Source organism: Callorhinchus milii, unplaced genomic scaffold (assembly GCF_018977255.1).
Source record: "Callorhinchus milii isolate IMCB2004 unplaced genomic scaffold, IMCB_Cmil_1.0 Scaffold519, whole genome shotgun sequence".
NCBI classification, from domain to species: domain Eukaryota; kingdom Metazoa; phylum Chordata; class Chondrichthyes; order Chimaeriformes; family Callorhinchidae; genus Callorhinchus; species Callorhinchus milii.
Window position 1 is genome coordinate 2,681 of NW_024705260.1, and position 17,075 is coordinate 19,755.

Consider the following 17,075-nt stretch of genomic DNA (forward strand, 5'->3'; position numbering starts at 1 on the left):
TGTACCAGTTGAAAGGGTAAAAACCTATCCTTATATTTGCCACTGGTAAAGGAGGTCTCAGTGTAAATGCTTACCCCGAGCTCTCAATACTCTGATAGTACGCTGTTTTTGAGTTGTACGCCTTTTGGCGTCATCTGGTCCAACACCAATGGAGACTAGGCTCTAAGAAAAGCTGTCTCGGGTGTGGACCAATCAACTTCAAGGACAGTGCATATCATTTATCAGAGTTGTTTCTTTTTGTTTGCATTTTGACCGGTTGTGTTGTGGTTATTGCAAACATGATGCATTGTATAAAGGTGTCAGTTTTTGTACCAGTTGAAAGCAGTGGCGGCTGGTGATATTTATTTTTGGGGGGGCGCATTTTTTTTATTTTATTGAGGGGGGCAAATAAATATAAAGCAGTACCAAAAACCATTTTGACTACTTGAATATAAATTTTGATGATCTTTATTTACATTTCAGACCAAAAGAAGTACCAAAAAGCATGTTTCCTACTTGAACATAAATGTTTTCTCTTTTATATACATTTCAGACCAAAGTACCAAAAAGCATGTTTCCTACTTGAACATAAAAACGTTAGTTTCATGCTATTATCAATATGGCTGCGGCTACTTTCATGACGTTTGCATTTGTCAGAGAGATGTTTGAGGTCTCTTACCCCGCGTTGTCCACAAAACTTCAGTGCCGACACTTTGAAATAAAAGACAGGGAAAACAAAAAAGAGAATTGCTAACATCACATCCAGCCACCACCTCCGTTTCTCATAACAAGCGCGGGTGAAGCTTCGTGTGTAGCTTTCGTCCTCTGTCACTGGCCTGCTGCTGGATTTGTAAATCGGGTTGGTCCGGTCCGAGATCCTTTATCTTTTTTATTTCTTCCAGCGAAAGCCTTGTGAAAGGGTTTTTTTGTAAATAAATTACAGAATTTGGATGAACTGCTGCCATTGTTTACACAAAAAATTTGATCAGCCTAGCAAGTGTCGAAGTGGTGTCGCCTGCGCACTCGCAGTAGTGGCCCAGAGCGTAAATTTGAATGACAGGTGACAAGAACCAATCAGATTGGATAAAATAACATGTATCCAATTCTGATTGGCCAGGGACGCAACGACTTGCGCCCCGAGGAGAATCTTTAAGAAACCAATTAGAGACCAGCTTCAGGTCACATGCTGTCCGAAAATTTAAAGTCTCACATAGACATCCATTTGTCCGGCGCCCCGCATGAAACACATTGAAAAACATAGAAAATAGTTGACCGATTAAAGCCAGTTTTTATTAAATGATGATGCTTTTCTTACTACCAGCCGGCACATCGTATGAAAAAAATATTTTATTTATGTATTTTTATATAATTTTGTATATGTATATTTCTTGAATATTGATGGGGGCGGCGCCCCTGCGCCCTCTATTGACGAGCCGCCACTGGTTGAAAGGGTAAAAACCTATCATTAGGAGATAACACCGTTAAGGAATTGGTGAGCCCGACTAGAGGCAGGCAGGTAACAACTGAGGGAATGATAGAGATAGCGAGGGATACTATGGGGAGTTGTATGGGAGGAAGGAAACGGATAAGGGGATGCGGGAGGCTCTGCTGGGAGAGCTGAGACATGAAGTTAGGAACCCAGAGGAGCTGAAAGAGAGGATCCAGATGGGGGAAGTGGGGGAGGCGGTGAGAAGGCAAAACAGGAACAGGACACCGGGACTAGATGGAATCCCGGCGGAATTCTACATCACTTTTTGGGATTTGTTGAAGGAGGATATGCTGCAAATATGCAGGGAGACGCTGGAGTGCGGCCTGGTGCCAAAGACATGAGTGAGGGGCTCATCACACTAATGTATAAGGGGAAGGGGGACCGGAGAGATTTGGGAAACTGGAGGCCAATTACGCTTCTGAACTCAGATTATAAGATCATGGCAAAGATAGTCGCGACACGCTTGGGGAGGGTGGTGGGAGAGGTGGTCTAGCCCGACCAAACATGCGCGGTGCCGGGACGAAAGATCTCAGACTCACTGGTGCTACTGCAGGAGGCGATCGAGGTGGAGGGAGAGAGAGAGGGTGCCCCCTGGGGCTCCTAAGTCTGGACCTGGAAAAGGCATTCGATCGGCTCTCACACGAGTACGTCGTTGCAGTGCTAGACAAAATGGGAGTGCGGGGGCCCCTGGTGGAATGGGTGAGATGCATATACCAAGGACTCAGGACCAGGGTGATGGTGAACGGTGAACTCTCAGAGACGATCTTAGTGGAGTCGGGGGTAAGGCAAGGTTGCCCGATGTCCCCGGTGCTGTTCGTAATGGGCATGGAACCTCTCGCACAGGCGATACGGAATAGCTAGGGGATCAGGGGAGTGACAGTCCCAGGGGACAAGGAACAGAGGAAGGTAGTGCTGTACATGGACGACGTGGTCATCCTCTGCAGGGAAGTGGCATCGGTATGGGGGGCCGGGGAAGAGACGAGACGATTCGGATGGGCCTCTGGTTTGAAGGTAAACGCCAAGAAAAGTGTGCTGATGGTCTTTGGAGACTCGAGACTGTTCGAGGGGCGGCCATCAGAGCTGGAGATGAGGACAGAGGAGGTCAGGATATTAGGTATAGACTTCTGTCGAGAGAAGTCAGTGGAGAGGAACTGGGGAAGATAGGACAGGCGAGGGAGCAGCTGCGAAGGTGGGCAGGGAGGAAGCTGTCGATGGAAGGATCATGGTAGTGAGGACGGAGGTGATGCCGACCCTTAATTATCTAGCATATGTATACCCACCAGGCAAGAGGGAGATAAGGAGCCTGATGTCAGCATTATTTAGGTTCATCTGGGGGGGGGGGGATGGGTAGGGTAAAGAGGGTAGCGATGTGCAAACGTGTAGAGAACAGGGGGAGGGGGGCCCCAGATGTGGCGCAGGTCCTGCTCTCAACCTTTGTGTGCAACTCGCTGAGGCTGTTCTACTCCGAAGCACCCCGGGGGAAGGTAGCCTGCTACTTGAGGTACCGTCTGAAGTGGTTAATGAGGGGGCTCGGGATGTCCCAGCTGACGAGGGGCACGACTCTGGCCTGGCCACAGGATGGCTAAATACGGTGGTGGGGGATTACATAAAGGAGTATGGCTTGCACCAGGAAAGGGGCCCATGGACCCCCAAGAAAGTGATGGCAAAAGTGAATAAAGGGGAGGCCTGCGAGGAGGTGGCAGGGCTAAAAAGAGCAGTACACCGGCAAGTATGGAAGACCACCGCAAAGGCGCTCACAAAGGAGCAAAGAGACTTGTCATGGTTGCGGTGCGGGATAGGCTAGGGACAAGGAGCTTCATGTTCGCCCGCCAATTAGCAAACTCCCCCAAATGCCCGAGAGGTTGCGGCAAGGATGAGGATGCGGTACACGCAATGGTGAGGTGCCCCTTTGCACGGGAGGTATGGAGGAGGAACAGCCCGCTGCTGAACTAGTACTACCCGGCACAGGTGACTGAGCAGGACATTGTGGGGTGCCTTGAGGGGGGTGGGGGAGGGAGACAGAGACCGGGCGTGGGCCGTAATAGGTGCGACGAAGGAGGCTTTGTGGGGGCGCGCAGAAAGGAGCTGGACGGGTCCCCTGTGCTGCCTGTGGGGGTATGTCAATGGGCGAGGAGGTTGCTGGAAAGGGTGATGGAAGTGGACCGGGCAAGGTTGGGACACAGGGCCGCGGGCGTAAAGTGGAGGTGGCCCCTACCCGGGGTGGGGTAGGGAGGGCTCGTGGTATGGGGAAGGGACGGTGAGGGGTGGCCGTGTGTATTTAACTGGCCTACTGAGGTGTGCAGGCGAGGAACGCCCAGACACGGGGGGAGGGCGATGCAAGGAGCGTTGCGAGGTGAATGGTGGCGACGGTGGGGAAAGGGGCGCGGGGCGGTGGGCGTTGCGGTGGCTGGCCTTTGTCGTATAGTAGGTGGGGCGCCCGCGGATGGGACGAAGATCGAAAGGGGCCTGTCGAGACGCCCGGGATGGAATGTTACTCCAAGTATTGCTTTCCTTTGGAGATTTAAATCGCAATTACCAGCGAAAAGTCGTACTCAAAAATTGTAAATGTTGTGGTTTCACGCTTCAACACACCGGTGGGCTAAAGCAGTGAACTATGTCTTTTGTCAACGTGACACTTTTTTGCTGATTGGCCATGTCTGGTGGTGGAGGGTTACGACACATTTATAAATAACGCGATCTAACCCAAAAACGTTGATTATGAATACCTCTGGTATGCCGAACCAAGGTTGAATCATTGAAGCAACAAATAAAGATTCATATTTCCTGTACTGCATTTGATTCATAGACAGATCAAGTGGATCACTTGTTTATAAGCATTTAACGATTAACCTCCCTCCTCGCTGCGAGTCATGATTTTACTCAGTTTGATTACAGAATCAAACGTTTCTATCTATTTTAAATCTCATTCGTAAAGTCACTTGTGTTCTGCATCATACCATTACCCTTAAAGTATCATTTTAATACACTATAAATACGTGGCTCTTATATGCACGGCTAGTCTACTTAATAATCAATTAGTGAACTCATCATTATTGTTGTACTGGTAAGGTATGGAAATTCAACATATTTAAATTCAAATTTTAAAAGATTGCATCATCCGAGATGCACAAGAACACACTATTAACACTGCCCGACAGCAAACTGCAGGGACTCTTCTACTTACGAACGAGTTAGGTTCCCAATGTCTGTTCATAAGTGGATATGTTCGCAAGTCCAACTTTATGCCTGTCAATTCCAAACATGTTGTAAGGTATGTACACTAAACACGGGGAATGGCTTCAAAAGTTGTTTAATCTATTGTAGATGCCACTGGTTCATGTTCTGTAGATGTAGATGGCACCACCACCATCTATTGCGCGGTGGCTGAACTTACAACTCTCGTCCAAACAGGCAACTGGACAGGTTTGTTTGTCTCTCAAAGTTCGTAAATTGAACGTTCATAAGTAGAGGAGTCCCTGTACATTTACACACGGACATTTGATTTTGCCAGGCAGCAGTCCCGTGAAATCTGTTGGAAAAATAAGACCCTCGAGTCCCTGGTAACAGAGGCCCTGCCAAAACAGATGAAGCAAACCATACGTATCCTTAAGTTTCACCAGTTTGGTGCCCCCTTAAGACTGTATGTTTCTGCAGTTGACATCTGCTTGTCACAATGGATGTTGTACAATTCCCACTATTTTCACGTTGTCCAAAAATCTAGTTGCATCTCTGGAATTCTCACTTCACATCTATTGCTATTCGACTCAGATTCAAGGCAGTGATTTCCCTGCTGTTGGTTCTCTCCAATTCACGTTTTTGCCCAATCTCCAGGTCAGATCAAGCCCTCTCAATATTAACGAACTAAAATTTTGGTATAAAATATTATTCGTGCTTTTTTGGTGCACGGCTCATCCTTCGTTCTGGAGTTATAAATGTCATGATGAATAAACATTTTTAAATAAACCAATATACATTATGACACAGAATGTAATGACGCGTATACATACACACTTAATTATAAGAGGACCATCTGGTAAAGTGGCAATGTATCGGAACACTCAACTCGCAATTGGAAGGTGGCGAGTTCAAATCCGTCGGGGATTGCCAACTTAGCTCATCATCATCCCTCTCGCATGAATGAGTACAGCTACTTTGCGCGAAAGTCAACAGCAGTCGTCTTATCAAGGAAATGGCACTTGTCATGTAAATGTGGAATTTTCACCACTGCTCAGAGTATCCATCTGAGAATTTCACCGCATTATTATACTTTTAGGAGGGAGACACTGATTTTGTTTTCATTATAACCATTGTCCCTACCACACAGGACTTGTAAGGGGCAATAGTGAGGCATTGGTGACCAAGCTTTTTTCTCCATTAAACATTTTGCGAACTCTCCATGTCAAATTAGAGCCACTAAAACAACTTTAAATTAGTTTTATTAACTTTTTGGTGTATAACCCATCCTTGTACTACTTTCATAATTTTTGCATTTCAATGGCACTTCTATGCATCAACAACTCAAAGTGCCATAAATCAATATCATCTCAAACATTCGATGGGGACCTCTAGTTGCAGTTTTCCCTGTGCGGCACGAGGTGACTTTAATCACTGGCCTGCAAGTGAACATTTTAGTGCTATCGCAATTTTAGGGGGTTTTTTCTTCAAATTTGGACCATGACGATGGTACACAATGGCCTACTTTCTGAATTTCCACAAGATCTTTAACATCTACTATTAAGTATACACCATGTATTTAATCGTTAACACACCTGCAGCATTAACCAGGAAGATTTTCAGGATTCGAACTGAATATATATGAAAGAAGCGGCAAACCCACAACCGCTTGGCCATGTCAGTGCCCCATGGCCCACACAATAGCTTTGTAGTGCAAATGAAATCTGATTTGTTTTCTTTTCTTTTACAGCACACAAAACGCTTTGGTAATTCTCCTTCGGAATCTGTATGTGACACAGTTAAGTGTTAAACCACCATCTCCATGAAGAATTACCTGGTGACATGGGTGTAACCAACATGCTCATCCAGCCAGATGATTTAACGCTGATAAAAATACAGCAAGTCCACACTGGCTCATTCTAAACTTTTACCAAGAGCGGTTCCTGCCGCACCGGCTCGGCTTGCCGCACTTGTTCATCGGTGAGCGTGACTGGCTGCCGGTAGCGCAGCTCGTGGAGTTGTTCATTGCGCTGCGAGTGTAAGTCCTCATGCAAGACAATGCGCTGAGCGGGTGACAGCTGCTCAAACTCCCCATCGTTGATGTCATAGTCGTGTGCCTTCTTGTGAAGCATCCACCAACGCCCGCCAAAGCCGACATCCAGCACGCGCGACGGGAAATCCTCCCACCTGTGCCAAGGAACATAGCTCAACGGTTGCACAAAATATTTGGTAGAACACTTGAAAGAGGACGCAAAAATACTTTCAGTGGTTAGCGCACTGTTCTACAAACCCGATAACCGGAGTTCGCTTCCTGGCCATAGCTAAGAAGTGACAATTATTTAACCGGTTATGGGCCTCCCCTATGTTGATGTAGCCTTAAATACGTAGCAGATTCTATGTATATATGCCAGGTATAGTGCTGTCTAGACAATCCCTTGTATACTATACAGGGGATCTTTCTCCTTGTATGTGTGTACATACACGTTCGATCCCTTGTAAACATGGATGTTTTAGGATGGTAGGAGGAAGTACCGCAAGTCTGCAATCTCCTCGGAGAAGATGAATGCACGACTCCCACATGTCAATGCAACTTTAAGTTAGTTATAAATGTGAGGTCATAAAAACACCAGCGCTTAGAAATGTAAAGTTACCACAATGGACTGGTGCACTCTTGCAGGTGGCCTGGTGTCCAAGGAGCTAATGCTAGATCAGAGAACTCAGTCAGAATAACTGAGATCCTGAATTAAGATTCGAGCAGCCACCTGTCATTAAACCAGGTTCTAGTGGGCTGATGGTCTTAGCCGAGTCACCGATGATTGCTCAAAGCAACCAGCAACATAATTTTAACTTTTCATTTAAAATCTCTTTATTCCAGTACTAAGCAGTAAACCAATTGTGTGATATGCAACACCCTTTGCAGGACGTATCTAATACATGAATCTCGTGTAAATAATTGGATCTACTGCAGAGACATCAGAAGTATTCATATAATAACAAACTGGGCCAATCTCTGCATTGCTTCTTGCAATAATTTGGAACTGATATTTTTTTTATCTTGTAACATGTAGTGGTAACAGGAATAAAATTTGGGGAATTTATGTTTTACTTTAAATGATGTGGCCTGCCAGCATACCAGGCTACCAAGCAGTTAAGATAAATATGGAACGAGTTCATAGGTCGAGGCAGCAGTGACAAAGTGCAGCAGTAGAACCCACCTGGGCTTAAGATTCTTGCACTGTGCTGCATACAGCTGACACTCAGGCGCGAAGGGGCTTGAGTAAACCACGGAGCAGAATAAGAGGTTGCTGAAGCGCAGAGTGCCACCCTCACGGTGCTTTAGCAGGGCCTATGACGACATATAGCAGATAAAAACAAAACCTGTTCAACTTGGCTCGATCAAATGGAAACAACCTTGGAATTTGCATTCAAATATAAAGTACTTCCTGTTTAATAACTTAAAAATTAGAATAAATTGTTGAAAAAACCCTAAAATAAAGACTTTAAGACCTAAGCAGAATTGTGCCAACCCACACTCACCAGCACATTCGAGAATGGTTAATCCCCACAAAAGGGTAAAGCCACCTTTTTGAATGTAATAACCCTCACAATGTGCAGAGTGTGGAAAGGCCCTCATACAGGAGAGGCTGTACATGCAAGTATATTGTCCTGCATATCACCATTCTTTTTTTTATTACATATTTGATGTTACCATCTGTGAGGTCTGACATTGCACTGAGATAAAAATACGTTCCTTCGGAATGGGCAGGTAGGAACTTGGTTGGACAGCGCATTCGTGCACGACAGACAAATATGCACGACAGACAGACAAATAATCCCTGGTGGGCAGTGTGGAACCTGTTGTTCCTACTGTATAAATCTACCTAGTAAGTAACTGGGAATAGTAGCCATGTCAGCAATGAACTGAAGTTTTAAGCCTTGGGTTTGACATCTCAGTTTCAGCCATCTATTAGGTAATCCAAGTCTTTAGCGCAGCAGGCTGCTTTTCCTGACAGGTAATCAACAATTACATAAAAACACCCCATCATGTTACTTTGAGTTTAACTCATAATTGATTATATTCTACCTCTGAAGATGAGACATTTAGCCTGTTATGACAGATAAAGTGTACAGGGCATAAGTATGCGCTATCCAAAGTTGGGTGTAAAAAGCCCACACCGAACTTTAGAAGGGGACTGTTCCCAGCACCACAAGGGTGATGTAAACACATTCTCTAACTCACAAAATGATGTCGATGACAACATTGCTACTAAGAATATATCGCTGGGTAGTTATGTGGCTGGGTAGCTCAGAGGTCACATATCTGTCAAGAGTGCCGATCCACCAATGTCTTAAGGTGGCTTCACACACGATCACTTAAAGCGAGTAACTTCATGGTGATATCACAGTAGAACAAAGTTAACAAGAAAAGAAAACGGATTGGGACATTACTGACATGACATGTGAGGGCACATGCCTGGACATGGCAGTCTGTGGTAGGGTTGCGCTCCGACGAGGAGAGAAGCAGCAGCTCTCCGCTCGCCTCCAGTAGCGCCACCTGGAAAGAGTGCTCGTCCGGCGCCGTCCTCATAGAGACAACGGCGCCGGCCAGAACCGCTGCGTAGATCGCAGCGCGCACGGGCCGCTCCCAGGCGCCCACCACCACGTCCTTGCACGCGTCGGTGTAGTCGCTCAGCAGGCTCTTACACCACACACCTGGCGGGGAAGGGTGAACATATTTCGAATTTTGCTTTTATACATATTTAAGTCCCACCCATCACTTCATTTCTCAGGTTCTGACAACTTTGCTCAATTCAAGAAACATCAAATCATTTATACGCTTTTAATAGTGCTGTTTATTGCTTGCAGTTTTGGGTCTGTGCTCAGCAAGCCTTATTCGTTAAGTGTTTTTATTTTGTATGTATTTCTTTCCATAGGAATGTGGAATTGACATTACCGTGCTATGGGTGATGGAGATGAGTGCCACCACATTATTTATTGGCAGGGGACCTTTTATTGCTTAATAATTTGAGGTGTTTCGCAAAATTGGGACAGATTTTCTGAGGACTGATTTGAAAATGGAAGATAAAGTACACAGGACTTTCAAAACATACTATTAAGGTCAAAATAAACATGCAATTCGTCTCCTCCAGACATCTGTCCTGCAACATATTAAATAAAAGCATTTCTAACACGGCCCATCAGCCGCATGGTGCTCTGGGAGTGCATAATTTCAGCTGCATTGATTCAATACAAACTCTGGAACGGTTTCGACATTCAGCGTCTCATCTTAAGGAAGACACAATATCAAAGGTTCTCGGGGTTGGAGACAATAAGAGAGTTAAGTATTTGAAGAATATTCTTTGGTTCTTTCGGTGAAGTCACGTAGATAGAAAAATAATAAAAATAAAGTGAAGTAATTATAAATAAAAAATAATAAAATAAAAATAATAAAAATAAACACTAATGTAGACTGTAGCCTGGTTCTTAATCGAGTGAGTGTACTGTCAGTCTATAATGTAGACTGTAGCCTGGTTCTTAATCCGAGTGAGTGTAATGTAAGTCTATAATGTAGACTGTAGCCTGGTTCTTAATCCGAGTGAGTGTACTGTCAGTCTATAATGTAGACTGTAGCCTGGTTCTTAATCCGAGTGAGTGTAATGTAAGTCTATAATGTAGACTGTAGCCTGGTTCTTAATCGAGTGAGTGTACTGTCAGTCTATAATGTAGACTGTAGCCTGGTTCTTAATCCGAGTGAGTGTACTGTCAGTCTATAATGTAGACTGTAGCCTGGTTCTTAATCCGAGTGAGTGTAATGTAAGTCTATAATGTAGACTGTAGCCTGGTTAACCTCGGTGAGCGTACTGGCAGTCCATAATGTAGACTGTAGCAATGGTTATTAATCCGAGTGAGTGTATTGGCAGTCTATAATGTTGACTGTAGCCTGGTTCTTAACCTGATTTGAGCGTACCGCTCACGTTTACAAATACTGTAGATAAATGACATTGAACGAAATGGAGACAGGGTGCAAAAGGCGAACACAGAATGGAACTCTCGCTTGTGAAGCCAAAATAAACATTAATATATCTGTTGAATAAACGAGCGCCCGAGTGGGACGCTCACGTTGCCACACCGCACCAGGTGGCGATACGAGGCCGAGGAGACCTGAAGAGGCCCGTTCAGACGATCACCTGCCGCTGGGGACAACAGGAACCCGACATCGAACTCGGGTCGCGGGGTTCGTACAGCGACGAGCGCAACATCGGGCGGACGCAACCCCGGCGCTCCCTTACCGATCCTCGAGTTGAGCAGCCTCTGCCAGCGGGAGACCGAGGCGGCCGGGCCGATCCCGGCTCCCAGGCTCAGCGCACGCCTCACCACGCGCGCCGCCATCACTCGCGACCTCCTTCCCGCCCTCCCGCCCGCCCCACGGGCGTCGTGGCTGCACCGCCACCGCCACTCGACGCCGTGACGTTCGGCGGCCATCTTGGGTAGGTAACATGTCCACAGCAGTGGCCGCAGACCGTTGTTGGCTCGTGACGCCGTGAAACAAAGAGTCATTCTGTGCCTGTGTACATGCAATATCCCAGGTGGCGTGCCTTTGTCAAATCTCCGCCTACTCGCACGGTTACCCGGCCCGGATCGCGTTAATTCCGTGACGTCCACAGCGCTGTGGTAAAGACAGCGGCCATCTTAGCTGGGGTGGGTGATGAGCAGTGGGGCGGGGCTGACGTCAGAGCCAGGACAACTTCAGGGGGCGGGGCTCACGGTCCAGTGGGCGGGGCTAGCGACGAGGGGGCGGGGCTCACGGTCCAGTGGGCGGCGCTAGCGACGAGGGGGCGGGGCTCACTGTCCAGTGGGCGGGGCTAGCGACGAGGGGCGGGGCTCACGGTCCAGTGGGCGGGGCTAGCGACGAGGGGGCGGGGTTATGCAAATTCGGCGGGGCTCACAGAGGAAGGGGCTGGCACGCCACCATTACGCCTTTTTCACCGGCACATCCGAGCCGCGCCGGCGCTGGGCCTTCACGGTACGGGTGATTTTCCACTGGACTTTTGTTGTCTAGTCTAAACAGAAACAAACCATAAAAACGCCCACTTTACAAGACATCTGAATCTTACTCGGGGTCAAACAGGGCCCCGGGCGAGATTCATATATTTTTTTGTCATACTTCGGGACTGCAGTAAGCAAACAACACTGCGAGGAAGATGGACAACAACATGGCGTGCAATGAGTTGGAGGATAAGAAACAGCCTTGGGACGCCGAGGAAATCGAGGCTCTGGTTTCTCTCTGGGCAGACGAGAGTGTGCAGACGGAGCTGGAGTCATCGGTGAGGAATGAGAAAGTGTATGCCAGGATATCTGCCGACTTGAAAGAAATTGGCATCAACCGCAGTCTCAAGCAGTGCCGCGAAAAGGCGAAGAAATTGAAGCACGAATACAAGATGCTGAAGAGACACAACGAGCAGGGTGGAGCGGCGGATCAGAAGAAAAGCAAATATTACCACCTGTTCGACTCGTGCTTGGAAACAGACCGGCAAAGGTTGTGTCCGCTTCGTCAAATTCGACGCTCTTTCACTGGGAGTAGTGTTGGATTCCCCGCAAGAATCCGGTGAGATGTGTTGCGAGATAATAGGAAAATTAGATTTGTACTCGTGCAAGAAAGCAGTCACAATATCCACGATGTATTATTTTGTTTGTAACAGTACTTTATATGCAGTTCAAAGTACCGTGTGTTGAACTTCGCACCGCACGAAGCCAAACGTGCTAATCGGAGGTGTAACCGGTGAAAGCGCAGCCCTGCAATTGCTTGCCCATGACACTGCTGGTGGAAGGGCCTCCACTAGAGGGAGCTTTAGATAGCCCCTCTAATAGGGTATTTGGTCTACTCTTCTCTTCCACGTTAACTGGGGGTGGTTACTCATTTACACAGCTGGGGGGACAGGAGGGGGAATTTAAAAAAACACAACTTGGCCATCATTTTAACTGCCGCGCCGGGGAATCAAACCCGCCACCTCTGTAAAGCCGTACAGAGCGCTATTACATACCACGTTAGCATGCAGTTCAATCAGAATGGGCACAATTAGAAATACACCTTTGTGAGCGTATAAAGTTAGTTGGCCTCTTCTTAAAACTAAGAAATGTCACCAAAATATGACCAGACAAGAGACGTACGTAGACAACATCACGTACGCCACCGTCGCACATCAGCCCTGACCAATTGACCGCCCATGACCAGTGCACACGAGTCGACACTACCTCGGTTTCGAGCGATTTGGATCTGTGACGTGGAACTACAGTGAAGTTATAACATGTATGGAACGAAAATATAGTTCCAGACATACCCTCCAGATGTTGACATATCATGATACATATTTGTACTGAGGAAAATGGATTTGTCATTTCATAACTACTTGACGGCACTTTTGATTCATGACAAGATGTCATTCAGTTGTGTTTGGGGTATGGATACAATTTTTAAGTGAATATGTGTATTTATAAAAATGTCTTTATATTCCCTCACCTTGATGTCCTCTTATGCACTTTAGAGAATGCATCGTCTGTCAACAGCACTTCCTACGCACAACCTGGCCCCTCATCAGCAACACATGTGACCAGTCCCAGGACCACGCAGGGTAAGCGTCTACGTTGTGTATGCAAACAAGACATTTTAGATGCGATGCTGACTTGAGATTTGCATGATCGAGGTAAAAGTAAAAATGTTCATCCCTATAACTATTTAATTACGCCATTGCTGCCAGAAGGGCATCTGCTGGAGAGCTCCACAGGCTATTAGAGGGTACTATGTTTCTACCGACTCTTCTAACTCTTCCACGCTGGCCAGACGCGCCAGGAGGTCGTCTTGCCCATTGGTTCAACTGCTACGCCAGGTCGAATGAGTGACCATGGTATATTACACCGTGGCAAAGTATATTAAAAAGAGAAAACAGAAAAATGAAACTAAAAACTTTGGTATACGTTGTATTCTCCAGCATTGATAGTTATTTTGTTTGATAACGCATTGCTTCACCCCAACATGTTTGCACTTTTTTTTCAGGGAAAAAACGAAAAAGGACAGATGCGTCAAATTCTGTCTCAGAATTTGCAAAATGCATGCGAGATTCCGATGAAAGGTTCATGGATTTTCTGCGTCAAGAAATGCGGGCCGACCGAGAGATGAAAGAGAGGCAGATGAATTTAGACCGTGAACAAAGCAAACGGGAAGCAGAGGCATCAGCATCATTAAACAGAGATTTGGTGTCATTTCTTGGACAATTAGGGCAAGCACTATTGCCAAGGAACACAAGAGATTTTCCTTTGGATTAAAGACAGACGTTTGTTATGTCCAGAAATATGTTTGTCTCAATGTATATTGTTTTATGTAAAGTTACATTCTATTGTATATTGTATGATAAGTTGTTTTTGTCAATAAAACGTTTATTCATTTCAAAAACTATTAGTGTTTATTCATCGGTTTAAATCAATTAATTTCCTTAAATTAGTCATTTGAGTTTACATTGTGTCATGCAGGTTAATCCATATTACAATGATAACATACTGAAAAACATCCATAAACACGGAGTGCATTATTACAATGTGTACTGCCAACGAGACGTGATATAAACCATATCGAACAATCGAGAGCACAACTTGAGAGGATACAAGAGGCACAATACAAATGAAACCTCATTGGATACAAGAGGCACAATACAAATGAAACCCTCATTAGAAAATGGAAATACACGAGGTCAATACAAGATAAACATTCAAAACTATAATATTAATTGCGTGTATCTTAGTTTTTCAAGTAACCTTAAGAAACTCCAACGGTAGCAAAGGTCCTGCCATCCACTGCCTTCCCAGCAGGGTCAGCTACAAGTTCTGCTGACTGCCATCGTACACATCTCACTTGCAGAGGCGTAGCTAGGATATTTTGCGTTTAATGAAACATTGTATTTAAAGAAGCAAATTTATAGAAATTATATTACATGGCTCACTCAGTCACTGTCGTAGACTGGTTGACATAGTCTACAAAAGATACATATTTCTTGATTTCACTGTCGCAAACTGGTCAATCACGTAATCAAAATCAGTTATTTCCAATGTTTCTCTTTTAACGCTAAGAAGAGCAAGATCGCTGAGACGATCTTGTCTCATTGAAGCACGCACATACGACAAAATAAGTTTCAATTTGCTGAACGACCGCTCACAGCTTGCAATTGAAACTGCTATCGTTAATAAAATTTGCAGTGAAATTCGCAAATTCGGAAATATGTCGTCTCTATAAAACACAATAAAACCAAGAAGATCCAAAGGAGTTTCTGGTAGAACTTCATTCCGGTTACTGAGCAGCATTTTGCAATCTCCAATTTCTGTGAAAAGTTCGTGGCCATTGATGTCGGTGTCATAGAAATTTACAAAATCTGTACAATTTCGACGAATTGCATCGATATCTGTATCGGATATAAGAGTTTTGACGTACAGCAGAAATCCAAATTTTGTGTTCAGGTCTTTTAGTCGTAAAAACCGTGTTGACATCTGTTGAAGTCTATAAAATACGCTCTTCATAACGCGCCCAATTTATTCTTCTGCTGAAAGTCCTGCATCTCTTGCCAGTTCTCCTGGCATCTTCCGACGTCGCCTAATTCTTCTGTCCACATCGATCCCCCAGGCTGTGCATCTTATTTTGGCATTTTCTACAGCAACTTGGCTCAAATCATCACGAAGCTTGACAAATTCATGCTCCAAAGATTCAAGATCAGTTGCTGTTTCCTTAAAATTCATAGTAGGATCCTGTAAGCGCTTCTGAACACGATACATTTTTCCAAGAATGCCATTCCAGAAATGTAATAAAACTATAAAGTTAAAATTTAATACGCATGCCTGTAACTGTTCTGCATCACTTCTGGTTTCAGGCGTCATAGTTACGTCCTCCGATAATTTGTCTAGCAGCCCTACTAGTTCATCCAGTCCTTCATATATAGCTTTAACAGCTTCTGATCGTGCACTCCAGCGTGTTTCAGGCCGTCGTAGTTTCCGCCACCAAAAAAACAGGCCAGTGACTAAGGCTGAAAGACTGCGCCTGTCTGTTGTTTGGGACGTTCTTCCATGTAAGCTCTTAATAGGCGCGCGTACCAAAATGTAATTACATGACATGTAGGCTGTGTGTGGCGGCATATATAAACTTTTAGGTTGAGGTGTAGATTTGTGCAGTAGTTTCAGGCTGCCGCGCCCGCCGCAATAAGTTATAATGTCACGTTGTAAGCCTCATTTTGGCGCCCCTTTACCTTGGCGCCCCTTTACCTTGGCGCCCGGGACACGTGTACCCCCCCCCCCCCCTCCTAGCTACGCCTCTGCTCACTTGTCCACTGTATCCTGTCGTCCTTCGCTACAACTCAGGACGTCGTATCAGCAGAACAACTCACAACCTCCATCCATCTCCACTTCTCTACCAAGGACCAGGGTCCGTATTTGCTGGGCGTCGCTTCTCCGTGGCAATCCCCCTTCGTCTGGAACGCCATCACCCCGCATGCCACACATTGGCAGCTGCATTCAATCCACGCCGACTTTTAAGAGACACTTTAAGTTAATAAGTCGGTAATGAGTAAATCTACACCGACTTTTAAGAGACACTTGAAGGTCACCGATCTCTTAATGTCCCCAACATCTCTCGCCTGATTTTAAGGCGACACTGAACCTGGCGCCGTGCCTCGGGCTATTTTTGTCCACGAAGTGCTGTGCGCGTTGCAAATGACACTTATTATAGTTAAATAAGACGGGCAAAACACATTTTATTGTAGCAACGATTATAACTAAAACTCAGCATGGACAATACAATGCTGCGTTCAGATCGCGGTGGGATAATTTTTTTTTTGTATATTTAACATTTTGTCAGTGTTTTTTCCATCTTAATACAACGATTATCTACACCTATTTCGTATGAAGGGACAACAATCCGTGTTTTAACACTCAGGAGCCGTCCATAAATGACGTAACGCGATTTTGGACGATTTTAGACCTCTCCCCCCTTCGTCACACGGCGTCACAAAAGAGTCAGACCCCCCCTCAAATATGACGTCACAAAGCTCTGCCCCCCCCCTCCCACAATGAAAAATAAAACATGCTTCAAATCGCTTTAAACTATTGTCATTGTAGTGCGTATTTAATGTGGTGCTGCACTCTGATGTTGTAGAGAAAACAATTATTAAAAAGTATATTAATTAAGTAGAACGTGTTGTCTATATTTATTTAAAGTTGCGCATTTGATGTGACGTCACAATTCTCAAACCCCTCCCCCTCGTCACACATCGTCACAAATGTATGACCTCCCCCCCCCCCCGAGGTGCGTGACGTCATTTATGCACGACCCCTCAGGTTAAACGAAAGTGACAAGTTATCTAACCGATAAATAAACAATTCACCAACATCTAAAAGCGAT

At 45.5% G+C, this 17,075-nt stretch overlaps 1 protein-coding gene across 1 annotated transcript; it reads right to left on the reverse strand.

The window, feature by feature from the left end:
- Positions 1-6,561: 6,561 nt before the first annotated feature.
- On the reverse strand, positions 6,562-11,125 carry LOC121852171 (mitochondrial import inner membrane translocase subunit Tim29-like). The gene is made up of 4 exons (XM_042346270.1): positions 10,933-11,125; positions 9,117-9,355; positions 7,858-7,988; positions 6,562-6,829 (listed from the first exon to the last, which is right to left on the reverse strand). The coding sequence occupies exons 1-4, from the start codon at positions 11,123-11,125 to the stop codon at positions 6,562-6,564; spliced, it is 831 nt and encodes a 276-aa protein (XP_042202204.1).
- Positions 11,126-17,075: the final 5,950 nt, after the last annotated feature.